At 36.2% G+C, this 22113-nt stretch overlaps 1 protein-coding gene across 4 annotated transcripts in view; it reads right to left on the bottom strand.

Moving 5' to 3' along the window:
• The window catches only part of si:dkey-70p6.1 (uncharacterized protein LOC570575 homolog), a 37193-nt gene extending 19512 nt beyond the window's left edge, over positions 1-17681 (bottom strand). For 2 of the 4 annotated variants that reach the window (XM_053503508.1, XM_053503509.1), the window contains exons 1-2: positions 3882-3938; positions 1313-1535 (exon numbers count right to left, since the gene is read on the bottom strand). In XM_053503508.1, coding sequence (XP_053359483.1) covers positions 1313-1535; positions 3882-3930 — 272 coding nt within the window. In that variant the 5' untranslated portion in view covers positions 3931-3938. Of the gene's footprint in view, positions 1-1312; positions 1536-3881; positions 3939-15283; positions 15362-17412 lie in introns of those variants that run through there. The other 2 variants (XM_053503512.1, XM_053503511.1) reach the window with 2 other exon arrangements.
• Positions 17682-22113: the final 4432 nt, after the last annotated feature.

The raw sequence follows: 22113 nt of genomic DNA, 5'->3' as shown, positions 1-22113 counted from the left end.
TCTCCCATTCTTAGAAATTCAATGGAACATATTCTGCAAGTGAATGTTAGTGTTCACTGTCAGAATTCCTCAGTGCATATAATATATTATACATGGTGATGGTGTTGCATTTATGACAAATTATACCTGTTCATCAAATACTAGCCTGTTGTTATGATTTTTGACAAATTAACGTTTGCAATTGCCTGTTATGCTTCGAAGCCTACGTTAGCTACATACATAGATTCACAATCAAGCTAATCGCGTCGGTTAGAACCTACACAAACTGCCACAGAACATACTAGAATATTACTGCTTACCTCAGTGCTCACCCTGTAACATCACACACAAATGTTCTCTGTATGAAACACAATTGCCACGGGTAACTTTAGCAGACCGCAAATTTAAACAAATTTCGAAGTTTCTAATTTTTTTTTATTAGCTATAAATGTTTCGCGCTTCCACTTAAAAAAACGGTATCCAGGAAAGGCAGCTCACTGCGCATGCTCAGTACCACTGGCTAGACTGCAAAGTCACTCTGCGCAGCGACGCCTATGTGTCGCCTCTGATAGCACATCAGTGTTCTAAACCACTTTTTAGTTTGCAAATCCAGTGTACGTTGTAGTCAGATGTGGCATTTAGGCGATCAGTAACACATTTTGAAAATGCCATTTTAGAACACATTTTGGCTCATGTGTTCAACTTTAGAACACATTGGACGCGTCATATGCGTCATTTTATTTTAGAGTGTGTTTAATGTTAATTAATGATTGTCACATTTATGTAAAAGCATACAAAATATGCATTCAAAATTGAATCCAGCAACCATCAATAGGTGGTACAAAATTATTTTTCACGTGATATCCACGTGGAAATGTGCGAAGAATAATGTAGATCTAAAACTCCATGTGGATTCCACATTAATTTATAACAGGTTTTCCACGTGCCTAAAACCACGTGGAATCAACGTGGATATCAGGTGAAAATTGGTGGATCCACCACTTCACCAAATATCCACCAGAAATCCACGTGGATTACATGTGTTGTGCCCGCTGGGTTTGATGGAAAGAATACACCGTACAAAGAAATTCAAGCCTCTTCTACTTAAATTGTCTTCATTTCCACAAAATACTAAATAAAAGCCCTGACTGTATCTCAATTAGGCAGTCCAAGTTTACATTTTTAATTAAATCAGATTTAAAAGACATTTCTAAAATGTCGGCGTGTAATGTGTAACCTAATGATCAAGGTCTGGATCCTGTACTTTCTAAACCCACTGTTTATTTAAACATGTTTATGCTCGGTGTTAGAGGTATGTCCTTCTGTCCCGCACCTGTGGCAGCCCACACACAGCACGACAATCAGGATGGTGACGACAAAGGCCGAGGCGGCGGCGATGGCCCCGAGCAGCAACACTTTGCTGTAGGGGGGAGCAGTGAAGTTCACCCCGTCCTGCATCGAGGCCATGTGAGAGTGCTCACACACGCTCACTCGTACACTCCCACTCTCTGCCACGGGCACACACAGGCAAAAACCGGGTATACACTTCACAGGATCTGGGGAAAAAAAAAACAAAGAGTAAGCTTTTTTTGTGCACATTTGTTTCGATTAGATCAAACTGCAGCATCCATCTGAATCCTTGCATCCTCCTTCCGTGTACCATGTGAGCGAAAAAGAGGAATCCCAGCTCCATCTATCTCCCTTTGTCTCAAACTTACTGTCATTTTCTCACTATTGGCTGCCAGTCAGCCCCTGGCTGACACTGTTATCCTCAGCTCTTCAATTCAGGGGGCGATTTTGATCCTTTTATGTTGACAGATTCACTACCATCAGGCACCAAACCCTCCAATATGTACTGTATTACTTCTTCTCTTGCTTGAAAATAGGATGCGTGCATGCCATGGATAGTCCCTAGCTGCATGTTGTCATTTATTAGTATGAATTTATATAATTATAAAAATAACCTTATCTTTCACAATACACATGTTGGTTTTCCTGAAAGCAGTTTTGCAGTAACACCTACTTTAAGTATTTCACTCTACTTTAGCATTAACTCTGTAAACTATGTATAGTACCATGTATGAAATATTACTGTTTGATATTAGTTATTGCTAAAAATTTAATTAAATTAAAATAGATAGGTGTTTTACATTCTTTTGTGTTTTTATATCAAAGGCTTTGTTATAAATACAATTACATAGGCAGACCTTAAAAATCCTTTTAGGTTGGCATCAAATACCAGCTAATGGTTTTCTATTACAATAACCCAGAAAATAAACATACTTTTCTCTAATGAGCTAATGTATTAACACAGCAGTTAGCAACCACTGTCTTAATTTGTAAAAAATATTTTTTTTAAATATTGAATATAAAAGTTTTCATTGCTACAAATACACAGCAGCAAAAGCATATATCACAAAAGGCTGGAAGGGGTGAGAGTCAAACTTTAGCAGCTGTCTAGTGGTTGTCTGTCAGCAAAATTGAATGTAATAATTTCATATATTCGATTACAATTGTTTTGAATATACATTATTACTGAATTACAGACCAGAGGTCAGCTCTGATTGCTGTTTGCATAATCCAAAAGTGTATGTAGATGTACTTCTATTCATTCTTTAACATAATGCCTGATAAGAATAATAGACTAAGAAATAGAGTTACATTTATGTCAAAGTATTTACACATAACAATAATTAATACTGTTAAAATACAATACAAAATTATCAGTTACAATGAAAATGAAATAGCCTTAAAAAGCATTCATAAAAAGCAATATCTATAGTTTTATTGTAGCTTTTCACTTGCATCCTTTTAAAATACACACATTAAACTCTGTAATATAAATGATTATACAAAATGTGCTTAGCTACTTTGCTCATTGTTCCTTTCCTCGATTTTCCTTTTCACATACACTTCAGCGCCTGGGTATCCATGACCCAGCTGTATAACTTCACCCATCAATCCATGCCTTGTCTCATAAGCCTAGCACCTTTATTTATTCCACTGCAAAACCATCCCCTCCTGGCACAAGAGCCAACTTCTCTGTAGGCGATGTCGTAGAGTGGTGACTTAGATTTTCTTTATAGGACTCCTATTTTCCTTAAAGGCCCATAGTGTCTCTGTGTGCGTCTCTCTCCATCTCTCGCCTTTTCAAACCAGCTGCAGATTTCAGTGAATGACCCTGACGAAGAGTGTGGTTCTGAATGGGACAGTTGGCTCATAATTCCATGTTCCATGTTCATGCAATTTATTTATGATTATTAACATTACCCAAGTACCAGTAACAGCAATATGAGTGTTAGAAAATACCACATGACAGCAAACTGAAAATAACATTAAGTGTGTGTGTGTGTGTGTGTGTGTGTGTGTGTGTGTGTGTGTGTGTGTGTGTGTGTGTGTGTGTAGGAGGGAGGAGGGGGTGCTCCCTTTGTGAATCTGTCTGCATGTTTGTTTTTTCATCACACTTTAATTTGGCAGTGAAGAGATGTTGAAATCCAAATGAGCATGTTTTAATTATCTGGCTCGTTTTCTGCAATATTGAAATGAGTCATAAGTCATGACAAAGTCATGAAATTTTTTTCACGCATTGGCTGACCCTCCTGACGTGATGAGATGACAAGTTTTTTTTGTGTCGCCTTGAACTCGGTGGACTGAAACTCCTGTACATTTTCATGAGTTTTTTACAGACAAATTGGACACCTGCACCCATGCTATCAACTCCAAAAGATGTGCCTCCATGATACAAGAAGGTGTATATCGTCACCAAGTGATCCACAGCAGATCTGGTGAATTTATTCGTTATACTAGAATAACTACAAAACCACCTGATTACCTGTAGCATCTCCTAAAGGATCACAAGCAAACATATCCACATCAGTCTGAGGTCAGGGTGTGTAAAATACCTGAACTGAGAGCCCAGTATAACAGCAACCGGAGTCCTTTCACATTCATTTACAGTCCTGCAGCATGCAAATAAAGATTCATTTAAGACTGATTAAAGTTCTTTGTATTCCATACAAATACAAGAAAAAATACATCAAAGTTTAAAAACTGAGAATTGTCAAGAAATATTAATAAAATTCTAGGAAAATTTTTAAATGCTTATTTTTTCTAGACTGACAATGACTGCATATATAGAGATCTGGGCCCGTAATTACAAAGCTTCCTAAGCCTGAAAGTTGCTCCTAGTGATGAAAGAAAGAAAAAATAAATTTCATGATATTTATGACATTTTCTTAAAATTTCCTCTTAAATTTAGGACTAGATCTTAGTAAAGATAAAAATGATTCATGAAACATCTTAGCCCTAAAAGCAGCTCCTAAGTTAAAAATTGTTAAGAGTAGAGAGGACTTTTAAGAAATATACCAGACACTGAACTTAAAGCTAAAAGTAAACACTGCTCTTCTGTCCAATTTGTTTTTCTTGTTCTTTTACTTCCTTCCATCTTTCTTGGATTGTTGGCTACAAACCACCCAAAAGTGCAACTTAAATTGACTGTCCTGCAATCATGTAAATTATTAAAAGCTGAGCCATTTCGCTCCCATCAATCTGAAATGGATTAAAAGTAATAAAATCAGTATGGTAAATAAATGTAAGAACTTAAAAATAATAACTACTGTGTGGAAACTGGTTCCTTTAAAATTAGACACATTTTCAACATTTGGCTGTTTAATTTTCTTCAAGATATTCAGCCTATAACAGAAACTTTGCATAAAGTAGCCTGTAGTCATGATTATACAATTTCTTCATATGCAAACATTATGATTTCACTCTCTATTCTATTAGCATATATATTTTTTTATTATTATTTATTTATTTTTTTTACAAAATTTGCTTTTTAAGACCTTTGCAAAGGTAAGAGGTTATTTTTTAATCAACCTGGCAACGGGGTCAACCACACCTTGTGGTTGTTGTACTTTCCTCCCTCAGAGTTGCTCTGAGAAGTTTCCTAAATCACTTTTGGTCTAGGACTCCGATCTAGGACTTTTTTAGATAAGATAGGAGCTCTATGAAAGAATTCGTTTTAAAGAAGCTTTGTGAATCCTAACACAAACCTGAAATTCAGACCTCAGCTCGAAGAAAATGTTATTGATCAGAACTTCTTAAATTTTAATTCAGTACCCCCGCTCTTTGCTATAAGCAGGCTTCCAAAAAGCATACAGTAAGTCAATGGCAGGTACAGCTTTAAATGCTTAATTGTAGAAAAGCAATCTGGGAACAGAGTTTCATTTCTTTAACTAAATGGACAATGTGAATGCATTTCACAAGAAGTCAGATAGTCCTCCACAGTGCAATATTTCCTCATTGAACTAATCCCTGGCCTGCTGCTGTAAATATTACCCACATGTCTTCTCTCACAAACACAAAACTCTGTTCTAGATTCTGTTGAAATGAAACCCTCATGCTCCTTTTATTCAAGCCTTGCTTTAATTTCTGCTTATATTTGGAAACTACAGGGAAAGGTGCCCTTTTGAACAACGATCACAGTCTTTTTAAACAGCTGCTTATCTCATTTACTAACTTGCTGGGCTAAACAGGGTGACTCGAGCATTTGATACAGCAACTCCTGCACGGTAGAAAAAAATTTTTTATTCATTTTTGCAATGCAATGCAATGCAAAAAAAAAAAAAAGATTTTCCTTTATAGTTTAAATAAAGCCAATAATGGTATTTCTAACATAAAACAGTACATAAATCTAACAGACTATGGAAACTATAAACAGAAAATGAGAAATTGTATAGTATAATTACATTTGATATAATACACAATATTGAATAACCTGCCTTTAAATGTTAGTCTTGTGTAATAGTATCTTTGTCTTGTTTGGAAAAGTCTATTTGTTTCAGTATGAAAGTTCATATACACATACAGTACTGTGCAAAAGGCTATGGCACACTGTTATGTGCACAAACTTTGTTATGCATGTTTATTTTATGACTTTATTATTAAGTCAGTACAAAAAAAAAAAAAAAAGATTTCCAAACATTAGTATTCCAGCGAATATTTTTAATCTTACAGGAAAATATCTGTAGGCCAAAAAATAAAGCAGCATAATATGTAAAAGAAAGCTTTGCATGCATGAAAAAAGAAGCAGGTGTGACAATATGTCTTTTATTGAAGACATTCTTGATCTACAGCAGATATTTGCATATGCCTAAGGCTTTATTAAAAGAAAAAGCTACATATGCATATGGCCTAAGACTTTTGCATAGTCCTTCACATGTAGCAAATAATCAGATTGTACTTTATAAGACTAGGATGTATAAGCAACTAAACCTGAAGTGTAGACTAGTGTAGTTTACTTATTCATTATCCAATATTCAATTATTTTATCTACCTGTTATTAATAACATTCAAGAACAGGGTCACCATCTATTTTAGTATATATTACTTGCAAAAGAGTGCCAAAAGGCTTATCATAGATTATTATCATCATTATCTACTTGTACAGGCATGGACAAGATTGTGCAGGTACAAGCTTTATCAGTAACCACACTGGCTATGGAGTGCCATGTACGTCTGTGCCTTGAAGAGGCCCATTTCCAGGCAGGTCCAGCACTCACCAAACTGCAAAACTGTCACTGACTGGAGGCAAAGTGCAGATTCGTTTATTTAATGATCGAGCAGTGTCACATTGTTTGTTTCCTATTAAAAAAGCCAAGGCAGTGAACAAACAATTTTTTTCAGCCCACACACAGAAGTGACAGGTAGCAGGCCAGAAGAAGATCTTCGCTGAATTGGACAAAAAGGATTATTAGATTAAAATAACTGCCTCCTCCTCTAAAGTGAGAGTGATTAGTGGCACTTGCTGGGGCTGATGGGAAGTGAAGTCCAGTGCAAAAATAATAATACGACAAAAATAATGTTAGTTTAATATGTTTGTGTGATAACGTAAAATGATAAATGGCATAGTGTCTTTCGGGTTACAAGCACCTGTCTTTTGATGGAGAAACTGTATAACTGCAAACGTAAATCATACAGAGTCTTATTTGAGCAATATAAAATTAAAGCAGAAGAAAAATGTAGCATACTTGCTGCCCAGGTAGACGGAGAAGACATCCTGGGAGACCAAGCCACCTAAAGATTAGTATTGTTACTGTAACCACTGTCTAGCTCTCTGGTAACTTCAACACCCAAAAGCCTAGTCAAAAACCATGCTCAGCTCTGCATTTAATAACAAGAGATCAAACATAAGACACTTTGTATTGTTGAATGGCTGGTTTGCCAATTGCATTTTTGAGCAACCACTAATGTTCTCCATGAGAGATCTTAAATCAACAACCTCAAATGTTCTCAATGAAAATAAAGGTGTTGAATGGAAATGTGGGTAGCCATCAGAATTTTCGGTTTAAAGCTAAACAAACTACAATACAAGTTTTGTTAATGTTTATGTGACTTAATGTCTTAATATTAAGATACTGTATAATCCATCATTTGGTATAGGATTGTTTGGATGCATACAGTGCATCCAAAAAATATTTACAGCGCTTCACTCTTTCAGTATTTTGTTTGCGTTACAACCCTATTCCAAAATGGATTCAATTCATTATATTCCTCAAAATACTACAAACAATATCCCATAATAAAAACGTGAAAGGAGTTTTTTTTTAATCTTTGCAAATTTATTACAAATAAAAAATCTGTTTCTTCAATACTTTGACTAATCCAAGTCCAGATGAGCACAATGGCCTCCATCATCCAAAAATGTAAGAAGTTAGGAACCACTAGGACTCTGCCTAGAGCGGGCCTACCTGGCCAGAATAACCATCTTGTAGCATCATACTCAAAAAGACTTGAGTCTCTAATTGGCGCCAAAGGTGCTTCAACAAAACAAAACAAAAAACCTTTTGACAAACTCCAGGCAGGCTGTCATGTGCCTTTTACCGAGCAGTGGAAGCCACTGTCTGGCCACTCTACCATGCAGGCCTGATTGGCGGAGTGCTGCAGAGATGGTTGCTCTTCTGAAAGGTTCTAATTTTTTATATTTGTAATAAATTTTTAATCCATATGCAAAGATTTCAAAGAAACTCCGTTCACGTTGTCATTAGAGTATTTTTTGTCGAATTTTGAGAAAAATAATGGATTTAATCCATTTTGGAATAATGTGGACAAAGTGAAGCGCTATGAATACTTTCCGGATGCACTGTAGCTACATTTAAGTGACATAATGTTTTGTTGTTCTTTCCTAGCTGTGTAAATAGCTGTGTTAGTGGGATACATGCCAAATATTAATGGTACGTTATATAATGTGTACAAGATGCAGGAAATATAGTTTCTGATTGGTCACTTTCTAAGATGGTAGAAAGTTTGTTCGACAACCCTAAAAACTTCTGTAATGAATGGTTTGGCTTCCTCTACCTACAATCACTCTAGCTCACTGGCAATGGATTGTTGTAGCCTGCTACCTATTAGACCATATATGTGTACATACACCTACAGTACCCCTCCATTCTTTGCTTAGTTAGTTGTGTTTCACTGCTATCATCACTAAGCATTTGCGCATTTTGTCTATACTTTTTTTTACCAATATCTGCTTAACTTTTTTTTTCTACTATTTTGCTCATTTTATGCATTTTTGTATTATTTTATTTGCCGTGTTTTTGTCATTTTGGTCATTTTACTTTAGGACCAGTAACATCTCCATTAGCAGTGTCAAATCCTGACAATTTATCAAGTCATTTGCAATATTCAAGTATGACTGGGCATTATGAATAGTTTTCATGCCTTAATAAATACACACTTATTCACACAAGATGGTTTGAGTCATTCTCAACCTGCTGCTTTTGATCCAATAATGTTGAAAAGATTTGAGAAACATGCAGAAGTATACTTGTACTTTTTTTCTGCGGGACCCAATGGTAAAGGTACTGCTATACATTCTTGAAAGTAGTAGAAGTAGTTACCTAAAATTTCCAGCAAATGTGTCCTATCAGTGGTGACAGTCAGCCTTCTGTTCTACAGCCATATTGATTCTTATAATCCCGTCCTCTAAGACTTTTAGGCAGGCAGACAGAGTTGCAAAATACCATCTCACATCCCCCTTAACCAGTTCTCCTTTTTCTATTGCCTGTCCTCCTTCCTTGACATCCCCAGCCCCCTATCTTCCATTATCTCTCCTTCACCCTAAAAGGAATGGCACCTTTCCACTGTAGTACAACATTTAGGGTATCAGCTTGTTTTTTACGACCTGTCAATCTCAAGCAGTGCACAACAGAACTTTGATACACAAATCACACAAACACGCATTTGCCATAACCGGGCCTTTTAGGGTGCTCCAATCCTCATTCTTATACCGGAGAACAGCATTGAGATAGACCTTAAGACATCTCTTTTGGCTGGTAAGAAAGGAATAAGAATATACACGAAGTTTGGTAGTCACAATAATATCTTTAGTCAGCAGATGGGAGTTTTTATTTTCACTATACATAACGAGGATCTCACAGTAGTGCTGTATTTCTTTATGGCCTAATTAACTGGCAAACAGCCATTTTTCCCTACAGCTTAATTGCATAGTCACAGTCAGGGATGATCTAGAATCATGCGCCTGCTGTGTTGTCTCTACTTTTAGGTTTCATTTGCAGTCCAGAAAAAAGCTTTTTCTAACCCATTACAACAAGACAGGGCATTTACATACATGTTTAAAATATCATCAATTATTTGAGCAAGCTCAACCCTTTGACTTATCTTCAATTTATGTGTTGATACAACAACAAATAATAATTGATTGCACTGTAAACAGCGGATTCGTATCCTTTAAGAAAGTTTAAGTGCAATGTTATGTAAAAGAATAAATAATGCTTTGTAAATGAAAAATTCACATACCAATGAGAATATGACTACAATATAATATCATTAAAGAAATTCACATACATGCAATACACAACTTGTGACTATGATATTGAGCAAATCATTGTGTGTCTATTATATATATATATATATATATATATATATATATATATATATATTTTAATGTTATATTTTAGTAAAGGAAAATTAAAATAAGAACATATTAAGTAAAATTAAATTTATGATTTATGACATGAAATAAAATTTATGTTTAAAGAGTTAAAAAGTATTTTCTACAGTTTCACCATTGTAAGTTCTTTGCCTTTGTCTTCTCTACAATGCCTCACTACATACACGTGATGAGAATAATCAGCTTTAAAATGGGGGTATATGGGGGTTATGAGGGTTGGGGATGGGGGATGGTGGAATGCAATAAAAAAATTCTATGATAGGACTGTTTCAATATTATGGTTTCAGTGTTTAAGATTACCTCATCACTCACTTAAAAAAAGCAATTAAAATGTATTTCTGCCTTATCCTTTTCGTGTCTGGCTGCAACTTCCCCAAAATCTTGCAATACCTCCCTCTGGATCCTCTATAAATCATACTATAGCAAGCTTTATTTCTCTTTGCATGTGATGCAGACTGTTATCCAGCATTGATTAGAAATTCAGTTGTTAAAAGAAACAAGTTGCTTTAATAATAATTATGGTTTTCAAATTCTTTTTTTAAACATTCATAATTGTTCAAGAATTCTAGTCAAGCATTTTGAAAAATAAGTAGAAAGTATTCAAGCACATGTGTGATAGTCTGAGGTAAACTAGCTAAAAAATGTGCCAAATGGGAAAATAATTATGGGTGTAATTCATTGTTAATCATGATAAGCTGTTACATTATAACCCATTTACTTTCAAACAATGGCTAAAAATTTAAGTTGTAAAATTACTACTTTACCTTTTTTTCCCTGACTAAATTTCCTAAATAATTTTTTCTATACTTTGAAATTTTCCCTCAATCTCAGGCTTATAAACAGAAATAATTATTAGCAACAGAAAAATACAGCATGTCTATATGTCCAATTTTTAGAAAGCTAAATTACATGTGAATAACAAATGAAAAAAAAACATAGAAAATAAAATAGCATTGCAACCTATTAAATTCATAAATAATTAGCATAATGTGCTATCAAATAACCTACTGTAAAGATTTAATTACTTCCATGCTTTAATTAAATTTAACCTGATTAAAGTTCAAATTTTAATTTGGCGCTCTATTTGTCTCCATGAAAATTTGGCAAATTATGGCTTATCATAGGATCTATTTGCCTTCATGTATTTATAATTACTAAAAGAGTCAGATTTTGTTTGGTTCAGTTGTGTGTATTTTAGTAATCTAAGGCTGCTCCTTACCTGCTGTTATTGTGATGAAAGTGATGGCTAGCAGCTAATTTAAGATAAGGTTTGCTGCCAATATTTTGTAGAATGTGATTGATTCTCACTCTCACTTTGAACTCAGAGAATTTCTTGCCATTGCATTTAAAATACTACATATATAAAGAGGATGATAAGAAATGCCATTCTGCATCAAAGCACAAGCTGGTAAAACTACATACACTCAATGGCCACTTCAGTAGGTTCACCTGTTTGACCGCTTGTTAAGGCAAATATCTAATCAGCCAATCATATGGCAGCAGCTCAATGCATTTAGACATTTTCACATGGTCAAGAGGATCAAGTGAAGTTCAAACCAAACAACAGAATGGGCAAGAATTGGGATTTAAGTGACATTGAATGTAGCATGGTTGTTGGTGTCAGACGGGCTGGTTTAAGCTGATAGAAAGGCGACAGTAACTCAAATAACATCTTGTTACAACTGAGGTATCCCGAAGAGCATTTTTGGTACCATCTTGGGTGCCAATCCTGTCAGCTAAAATAGAAAACTAAGGCTACAAATCTCAAGGTCTCACCAAAATTGAACTGCAGAAGATTTGAAAACATTGCCTGGTCTGATGAGTCTCAATTGCTGCATTTGCATGTTAGGTTTCGAATTTGGTGTAAACAAAATAACACATGGATCCACCCTGCTTTGTCTTAACAATTCAGGCTGCTGCTGGTGGTGCAATGTATGAGATATTTTCACAGAGTTAAAATCAACTCAGACTTGTTTCCTAAACATGACAATGAGTTCACGGTACTTAAATGGTCTCCACAGTCACAATCTCAATCCAATAGAGCATGCTGGGATGTGATGGATATGGACATAAAACTTTAAGGAATGTTTCCAACAACTTGTTGAATCGATGCCATGAAGACTTAAGGCAGTACTGAAGGCAAAAAGGATTCCAACCTAGCACTAGCAAGGTGCACCTAATGAAGTGGATGGTGAGTCTAAGTCAGATCATTAAGATATAGAAGCATTACTTGCAGGTTAAATGAACCTAAAAATAACACTGTTGAGATACTGTCACCACTGACATGCCATAAAAAAAACTCAAAAGGATATTTGTTTAAAATAGTGCACTATCATACTGGTATATTGTCACACCATTTATAAACTCTCTAGAAAACCATTAAAGTTTCCAAACATGAATAATAAGGCCACTAGCACATGAATTTCCTTAATTGTTAATGTACCAGCGTAGAAATCAGATCACGTAACAACTGCAAACTTTCATCACAGAGTCAGATATGAGCTTTCATTTCTGCTGCCAATTACTACCCTAGAGAGGGAAAGAGAGAAAGGGAAAGGGAGCAGTAGAGGAACTGCATGTTTTAATTACTGTGAAGGCCTAGATTTCAGAGGAAGAAAGATACCGGCATGTCAGTCCCCCAAGCTCACTGACAAGACTCTGTCACCGCATTGTTTCTTTTTTTTCAGCTTTTTCTATGAAGTTTATTTTTATGTAGAACAAAAATTAAAAATAAATAACTGGAAAACAACTGTACATTGAGGGATGGAGACAGCAGACACCCCATCCTTCAATACTTTATTACTGTTTACAATTTTTAAAGAATCTCTAAGTGAAAACAGCACAATAAAACATCCCGTTAATAATATCTTTATATCTTTGCAATAATAATAATAAAAAAAGCTAGAAATAAAAGTCTAACATACAAGGTTAAGCTACTGTAGCAAAGTTCGTGGTGTTTTTCACTGTCAGCCATGTCTAATCCTGTCATGGTCATGCTGCCTTGGCTGAATAAGGTTACTAGTTGTTCCAATCTATGTATCACACTATGGCAAATTGGAATCAGTGAGCAGTCATCAAGCAGATTGACAGATTGTTCAGCGTGTTAGACTTGTTGCTGTTGCCTCAGGCATCTAGCTATCAGCACAGATTTCATATGGCCAGTCTTACATACAAATTGTTTCCCTGACTTACAGTTGACCACAGAAATTTCTTTCTCTCTTTTTTAAGGCAATCCTCTCCTTTCTGGATGTTGTCACTGTAGCTATTGCTCTTCTAACTAACTTATATATCACTATTGAGTTTGTTCGATTATGTGTATGATTCCTTTAGTGACCAACCTGATTAGTTGTTTTCTAAATCAATATTCACAAAAACATAAATTGATTTCATGACTGCATATTCATGACCAAATAACAAATTAGCATTTAGATTTGCAAGGTTCCATGTTAAACAAGAATGTCAGACAATGACAGCATCACTGTGACTGAAAAAGCATAGGTAAAATTTAGTTTAGACCAGAAGCCACCGCAATTGTAATTTCTTTCGTACTGTATTTTCTAAGCGCTTTAAATCTAATGTAGTTTTAAAAAATATATATCCAAAGAAAGAACCTACAGTACAGTTTACCAGGTGGTTTTGTCATTGTATACAAGCTAAGTGGGTGAGAAATAGTCAACGTGCGACAATCCCTTTTAAAACATGTTACTATAGCTACATTTTATTAGCAAATGTTTCGAAAACACGGATCTTAAACTGAGGTAAATTACATGCATTTGAGTTCATGTTGGTAACTGTCAGTCTGGTAGCTCTGACCTGCTGTAAACTAGATTAAGCTAAAATGGCTATCTAGCTAAATACAGTTTGTTAGTATTGCTAGCGTAACTAGCTAGTTTAGTATATCATTGACAATTTACATTAGCAAATTTTTTTTTCTAATTTACTAAAGAAAGTGCTTCTGTAATTGTGCTGTAATACTACATTATACAGTTGCAGGAACAGTATACAAGGACAGGCAAAGAGAATCAGTTTACATTTTATGACAGTCATGTGTACTCTTTTTTTATTCCAGACCATTTGGCATTTTTATCATATCTGTCATTAATTCCTACTGTTTACTTTGTACATTTTTACTTATACCTTAAATGGCCCTATCTCATAAAAAAATTCTATATATACTGTATAAATATATATTAAAATGGTTTAAAGTGTTTTTCTACTTATACAAATACTTTGACACCTCTACTTAAAAAAATATTAAATATATTTCACTAATGCAATGTGAATGTTTTTTTTTATTTAATTAATAATCCTGCTTATGTTATTTGCAAAGATCATGTTGGATGAGGACTCAGATTACCAAGTGCGAAAAAACTGACTAGAAATACCTAAATCCTTGCTAGCTATGTGAGCTTTTGTAAATGCTTTTATTAGTGTTTTGGACATAAGCCTGTTCAATTTTGTTTCTCATCAGATGCCGCCTGTAAAATTGTCTGCAATGCACCTGCGCCGTCCAACTGTAACCAAGAAAGCACTTACATACTGTACAAAAGACAAAGGAAAATGACGAATAAAACTATGGGAGACACAGGCAGCAGAACTCACTGAATTCACTATTTTAATTCAAATTTAAGCAAACAGAACAGTTTTAATTACTTTTATTTCAGGTGATAAAATAGAAACTGGTGAGGACATATTTCCGTTCATAAAAGGCTGTCCTCATTTGACCATCTGAATCAGTTTCCCAAGCCACCGCCCTGTATTTACTGTACAATAAACACTTTAGCCCCTTTCAGACATGCACTTCTTTCCATTAATCTGTCACAGCAGCAATCCAACTTGGTCGGCCCTCGTAACATTTACAGATCACTTTCAACACAGCACTGCAAGCGGTCACATTAACAGACAGGTACAAACAAGATTATGAAATATTAACATAGGACTAACAATCTTTATTATTTAAAAATTCCTTTAAATTATAAGTTAAAGTGTTTTAGACTGACACTTTAATATTGATTGCACAGTGATAACTATTCTGTGGTAAAGATCTAACCAATCATACATCAGACTGAATTCTTGTAATCAATCATTTTGTCTGAAAAAAGGCTTGGATCTGCTGAAGAACTGTTTGAACAACACTAGAGGTCTACTTGTATAGAAAGAACTATGAAATCAAAATGTTTGCTCTTATTGGGCCCTAATATCTACCCAAACCATGTCAATTAGGAAGCACAATCATCCCTGCAATGGCTGTCTGAATTTTAAAACTCATCAGTACATACATTTTAACAATAATTTTCTGAAATAATAACAGAATGAAAGAATACTCACTCAGAATGTCACATCAAACAGCCAAGCTGGTCGGAGTACTGTATGTAACCATGGCTGCAAAACCATCCTTAAAAATTCCTAAAAAAAAAGGTGCAAGACATCAAATAATGATTGTTGCCTTATTGTATAGAAACTCATACAAACAAGTCGATTTTTTTTCTGGGCACCATTCATCAATCAGACACTATGTTTGCTTGTTTGCTCCATAATAAATGCAGGTAGGCCGCATGGAAAGTTCCATCAGAAAACAGCTTTGTTACAGGATTGAGCCCACTGCTTATCACCCAGTTACAGGCAAAAAAACATGCTCTTGCTGATAAGGCAGAAACCAGTAGTTACCCATATTTATACATGTAGTGTTAGTGGTATGACATTTAGCAGTTAACTTAAACTGTAATAAAAGAGGGAGAAACATTCGTCCATATCTTGCTTCCAGGGAAGTATAAAGATTAAACACATTTCCTCGCATCTGATGATTCTTTTGGATATTCTTTTAGGATGTGTATCTGCTTGGATGCTTTCATATGTGCAATCTAAATGTCATTCAAATAGCCAGCTGCTTTAGTCAACTCTGTCAGGCCTAAGAGCTTCTTCATGGTAATTATAGTGTTTCAGTAAATTCAAGGGCACAGTTCAGGAATCCATTCATGAATGTATGTCTAAGGAATGTCACAGTATCCCTAAATAAGCAGACAGACGGAAAGGTGGCGATTCCTACTGGGAGGCAGCAAAACAAACCATGAAAATGATTCATCAGATGCAAGCTGTGGTCTTATCCCCTCTTTCTAGGTTCTACAGTTTAACATGTATAATTGTTGTTCTCATGTGGGCCTTGGACCAGGGCCGTGGAAACCTCTGGGATTTTATGCTGATGTTTTCTGGCGCTGTTTGTGTGTGCTTGTGTAATTAATATCTATTAATTAACACATGCTTTGTGCTGCTCTACCTAATTCTTAACATAAGCAAACATGCATGCTGATTTTTCTTTACTGTCTTGGACTAATGAGGACTAAATCATCAGAGAGGTTGCTTGGAGAAAGGGAAACGCCTGATGACTGAGATGTAGTGTGAATTAATTTAACAAACAAAAGAGCGAGTGTGTATATGGATGCAACATTACAAATATAAAATTTCGACCTTACGCTGAAGTGTGCACAAAAAATAGAACTGATTTCATACTGTATTCTGGTTTATCAACAGGCTATTTTTTTCTTGTAACCTTTGGTAAGAAAAAGGCAGATTCCTCCATTCCTACTGGAAGCTTATCTGATTGAGCAGCCTGGCCCCAGGGCTTTCTGGCTCCTTCAAGCCACTCTGTCCTCTCCTCTCTTAGCTCTTGTGTGCGCTTAAAATATGCAAACGGGCTCTGATTTGAGCACTTAACGACCCACGCCCACATCGTACATCTGCTTGTCTCCATCCTTGGCCTTGCACATGACCCTGGCTTGTTTCATCCTTCGCCAGTCGCTCTGTATTGGACTGCGGCGCTTCACTCACCTCCAGACGGGTCAGAGCTGAACCCCTGGCTGGTCCCCCACGAGCAGAAAGCATGCATCAATCATTACTGCAGTCGCACAGGCCATTTAATTTCGTCTCTAGATATGTCGTAGATCTCTTGTGCTCGTCAAAAAAAAAAAGCTCAAAGTCAAAATGTCCGCGCGGTGCAGACGCGTCGCCAGCTTTCACAGAGAAACGGAGAGCGGGTCCGCGTCGCTTTACAGACTGACAAATAAAGGCATTGCATGAATGGCGCTTTTGTGTTAACTGCTTGGAGATGTTTCCACAGAATGGTAAAACGTCCCCGCCTCGTTTGCTTCCACATCAGAGGTCGCCTCGGTAAAAATCGGTTAATTAGTCGCAGCATCACAAAAGACCGCTGCAGATACACACGTGCGTGCGTCGCCTTCTTAGTCGAAAACCAGCGCATCCGCTTTAATGCACTAACCGTTATACTCTCTCGAATCACTTTATTGCACACGTATTGTGGTACATCTATGCTATATCACATGTGATGGAGTAACCACGAACGCATCAGATGTTTGACATGTGCAAGGGGCAATGAGCGCCAAACACAGATCCACACACACACACACACACACACACACAGTCTAATAAAGAGCCGTACATACTTACGCAGGTTATGGGCTCCGGGGTCAGCTGTGGCCTGTTTCTCTCTGTCTTCCTCTCAGTATGCGGCTGAAGTGCTGGGACTCGCGGTCGCAGCCCCGTGCGCATAATCAGTGCTCCGCGCGCGTTATTACACAGAGCTCGCGCGCGCCGCGGCGACTGATATCCGCATCAGCACCGCCTTCTCTCCGCACCGCCATCACTCTGGCGTCTGGCTTCAGCTCCTCTGGCAAGGCAAAGCTTGACTTGTTCGGTTTTTTTTTTTTTTTTGGTGCTGAATAATAAAAAGCCTCCTCGCCTCTCCGTCTCTCGGCTGCGCGTGTAACAGCACGCGAATGCCCAATGCTCTCTTAAAAGCGCCCCCTAGTGGCACACAGAAGGCGAATTGAGATTCTACACTGCCAGATGTGTAAAAAAAAAAATGAATCCGCTTACAATATGAGCTATATCTTTACTCTTGCAACATACGAAGTTGCCCAGTTGCCTCTATACCACAGACTTCTGCAGTAATCATAATATTGATGATTGCACACCCTATCGAAAGAGATTCTGGGATTTCTTTCATGCACAGGTTAGAGGCCAATAGAACCACACCCATATCTCGTCCAGCTCCAAGATTCATATCAGTCACTGTTTTTGACATGACCTGTTGTGCTGCATCACATGCTGTGTTTATGACTGACCCGCGTAAAGCTTGCCAGTTTGCTGACTCACTGCTGCTCATTTGTGCTGGGGAACAGCAGCTTGTTGTGTGTCCTGTAGGGCATGTTGTGGTACACAGGGGGGCAGAGTAGTCTCTGTGAATATGGTGGTGATCGTGCATCATGCCAGCAAGGTGAAGGACCTTAAGCTTGTACCAGAAAAAAAAGAAGACTCTGCAAGAAGCTGTGTGTGCATGCTTGTGTGTGTGTGTGTATTCCAGATCTATGAAAAAATACTGTACACATTCTGAATAGGTGCTATCCAAGTACAGGTAACATGAGTTCATTCATTCTTTACCCCTAATCCTGTACAGAGCCTATCCAAGGAGACTTTGTGCACGAGACAGGATACACCCTGGACAGGGTGTTAATACTTTGCAGAACACACACACACACACACACACACACACACACACACACACACACACACACACACACACACACACACACACACACACACACAGGGCAATTTGGGAATGGCAGTTACCCAAACCAGTCTTTGGACTGTGGGAGGAAACCAGAGTACCTGGAAGAAAACCCACCAATCATGGCAACATGCAAACTCCACACATACGCAGACATGAGCCGAGTATCAAACCCTCAAACCTGGAGATGTGAGGTGAAAATGCTAGCCACGACACCACAATGCCTCATGTAACATATGCGCTGATTATACCAGAGTGGTTTAATTACCCCTCTGAATTATCAGAGACCCACATGATGCACATTATCTGTCAGTGTTTTATGGATTTCAACAAGGTTGTTTTTGTAACATCATAAACAATAATTTTTATATTATTTAATTGTAATTTTTAATTAACTGCATTTTTGGATCCATTATTATCTTATCTTAAAAGTGACATGTATGTACTCTTAATAGAAATTATTAGGAACATTTAATTTGTTTGAGGATCATTAAGTTGTTTTGGGGGATATTTCATTGTGGCCCAAATCATCAGGGTCACATTTAACCTATTTAGAAGACAGTCTTAACACATCTGTGTGACATGTGTAAGTGTTTTTTTTTTTTTACTTCCCCTAAATATTTTATTGATGTATATTATTTTGTAAATTTGTCTATCATTAGGAAATGTGATAATAGAATATATTGACCTATCATTTATTCATATATAGCTAATGATATGTTGTGTTATAGCTTGGTTGTAGTTGATCTGCTCTGTTCTGGCTAGCTAGCCACTGACTTACTGTTTTTGCTAGCTAGTTGGCCAGGGGTAGCTCAGTGGTTAAGGCATTGGACTACGGTTCGGAAGACCCCACAACCACCAAAGTGCTACTGTTGGGCCCTTGAGCAAGGCCCTTAACCCTCAACTGCTCAGATGTGTAATGAGATAAAAATGTAACTCGCTCTGGAGCGTCTGCCAAATGGCTAAATGTAAATGTAAATGTAGTTGCTGTAAATGTAGTTACTAAATGTAAATGTAAATGTAGTTGCAATGGGGCTTTAGCTGATATAGCAAGGGTAGGGAGAAATTAGCCTAAGTACAGAAAAAACAGGTACGTCTTAAGTCATTGCTTAAAGATTGCCAAAGACTCAGCTGTACGAACATCTAGAGGAAGTTAATTCCACCACCTAGGTGCCAGAACAGAAAGGAGTCTAGAAACATGTCTTCCTCGATCCCTGAGAGATGGTGGAACCAGATCCTGCTGGAGGATCGGAGGGAACGTGGGGCGGGGCGATGTGTGATTACAACAGAGAGGTAAGTGGTTGCTGGGCCCTTTTTAAGCTTTGTAATTATTTATACTATAATATAATATATATGTATTAATTATATATTATTATTAAACGTAATTATGTATACTATTAAAAATATTTTGCATTATTATTTTACAATACATTTAAAACTTGTGATTTTTGGGCATCTTCAGCACTATATTGTACAGAAAATGTGATGTAAAAAAAGTGCTTTTAACAAATATGCATTAAATAAATTCTAAAAATTAAATCCAATAAAAACTCCAATAAAATCCAATAAAGAATACATTATACACACTACCTTACACTACATTACGGCACATCCCACAGCCTTATGTGCTCCACCTGCTGGTTGACATTTATTATTGCCAAGAGGCATAGTGCATTCTATAGAAAACAAATAGCTAATTACAGTGAAAATGATTGCCAGCTCCCAACATGGGTTATTGTTATATTAAATGTCATATAACATTGTTAAACCAGTTTAAAAATTTTATAGCCTAGCCAAAGTAACAATAAAATACACACAGGAGAAGAACATTTTGCCACTAGACTCAATTATATTACATTCTAATTAACATAGCACTAAATATTCAGTGATATGACACCCACATAAATGTTCAATAACACCCCATAAATTAACATTGTTATCAAATAAACCACATGCTATAAATGACTGCTTAAATTTTTTTTATTGTTTAGAAAGTATGCAACATCAAAGGATTACCAGTAGAAAATACAGAATCATATCAAAGGAAAAAAAGGTTAAGTCCCTGAAATTTAGCATAGTAAGTAATCTTTGTGTTTCAATAAATGCAATTCATTGAAAAAAAAAAAGCAGTCCAACCCTTCACCCCGATATGTAACAAAATTCGCAAGCATGGGGCCATGTCTGAGTCTAAAGTTAAAAAAATATGTTTTATTTTTTGGACAATTATTAAAACTACCTGTGTTTTTACAGATTTTTCTTGAGTAGAGGGGTTTTAGATCAGAACTACTTTCCAAAACTCTTACTAATGCCTCCTTTAATTTTTTGATGATAGATCCTTTAGCCCATGACCTCCACCAGAGCATTTTCTAAACTGTAGTGTTTAAAACTATAAATGCTTCAACTCTCCCCCCCAAAAAAAATATCCAATAAAAGATTAAATAACAACAGCAAAACCTTAATAAACATAATACAATTTGTAAATAATTTGTAATATTATAATATTTTTCAAATGTTTAAACTAAATCAACAAATGCAGAAAATATGCATATGTCACATTTAGCTTTACACATACACATTTATGCACTGTACAATGTGGCAGGAGCACTGTAGATAGCTTTAGACTAATGGATCAGTGAAAGAACAAATCCTTTGGTAGATACATTTGATTTCTCCTGTTCCAATTCTTTTAATTCTTCCTAGAAGTGACAAGGTGACAAGGAGACATGGTAGGAAAGCAAGGAAAGTAAACAAGGAAGCAAATAATGGTTTCGCAAAGTAAGAAATTCAAATTCAAATTCAAATTTTATTTGTCACATACACAGTCATATACAGTACGAAATGTAGTGAAATGCTTATACGACCGCCAGTGACCTTAAAAGAGAATTAAAGCTTATAATAAGAAATAAATATGAATAAAAGAAATACGATAGAAAAATTTAATTTAACTAGGATAAAAATAGAACTAAAAATAGAAATATGCTGTACATAAAAATAGGAATATACTGTACAAATAGAAATATACCCAGTGTATACCCAGTGCTTTTTTATTAGTTTCTAGACCACCAATATTTAAGCAATTTTTTATGAAAAATTTGTAGCTTTAAAAGCTAACTAGTTGACCACATATTAAATAATGTAGTATGAAAAGTGTTTATTTAGTTTGAATGTTAAGTGCTATACTAATACTAACTTAATACTGCATTTGTTGGCAGATTAGAAAGCTAATGGTATAACAAGCTTTTTAAGCTATATATACTAAGCAGAGTCACTTTTGGTAGGCCCCAGGCATCACAAGCATTAGTGCTGGAACTGGTGTTGTTTTTCAGGAGTTGGGCTCGGCCCCTCACATCCAGTGAAAGGAACTCCTAATATTTTAACGTACTAAGACATTTTGGACAATTTCATACTCCAATCTTTGTGGGAACAGTTTGGGGAAAGCGGTTTTGGTGTCTGCACCAAGAGCTACCTCTGCTGCAGAGGATAAGTTCATTAAAATGGCCAGGCTCAGAAACCACCGATTTACAGCACCTCAGATTAGAACCCACATAAATGCTTTCCAAAGTTTAAGCAGCAGACA

This window comes from Clarias gariepinus, chromosome 9 (assembly GCF_024256425.1).
Source record: "Clarias gariepinus isolate MV-2021 ecotype Netherlands chromosome 9, CGAR_prim_01v2, whole genome shotgun sequence".
Lineage (NCBI taxonomy): Eukaryota > Metazoa > Chordata > Actinopteri > Siluriformes > Clariidae > Clarias > Clarias gariepinus.
This window is presented reverse-complemented; position numbering and strand designations above follow the sequence as displayed.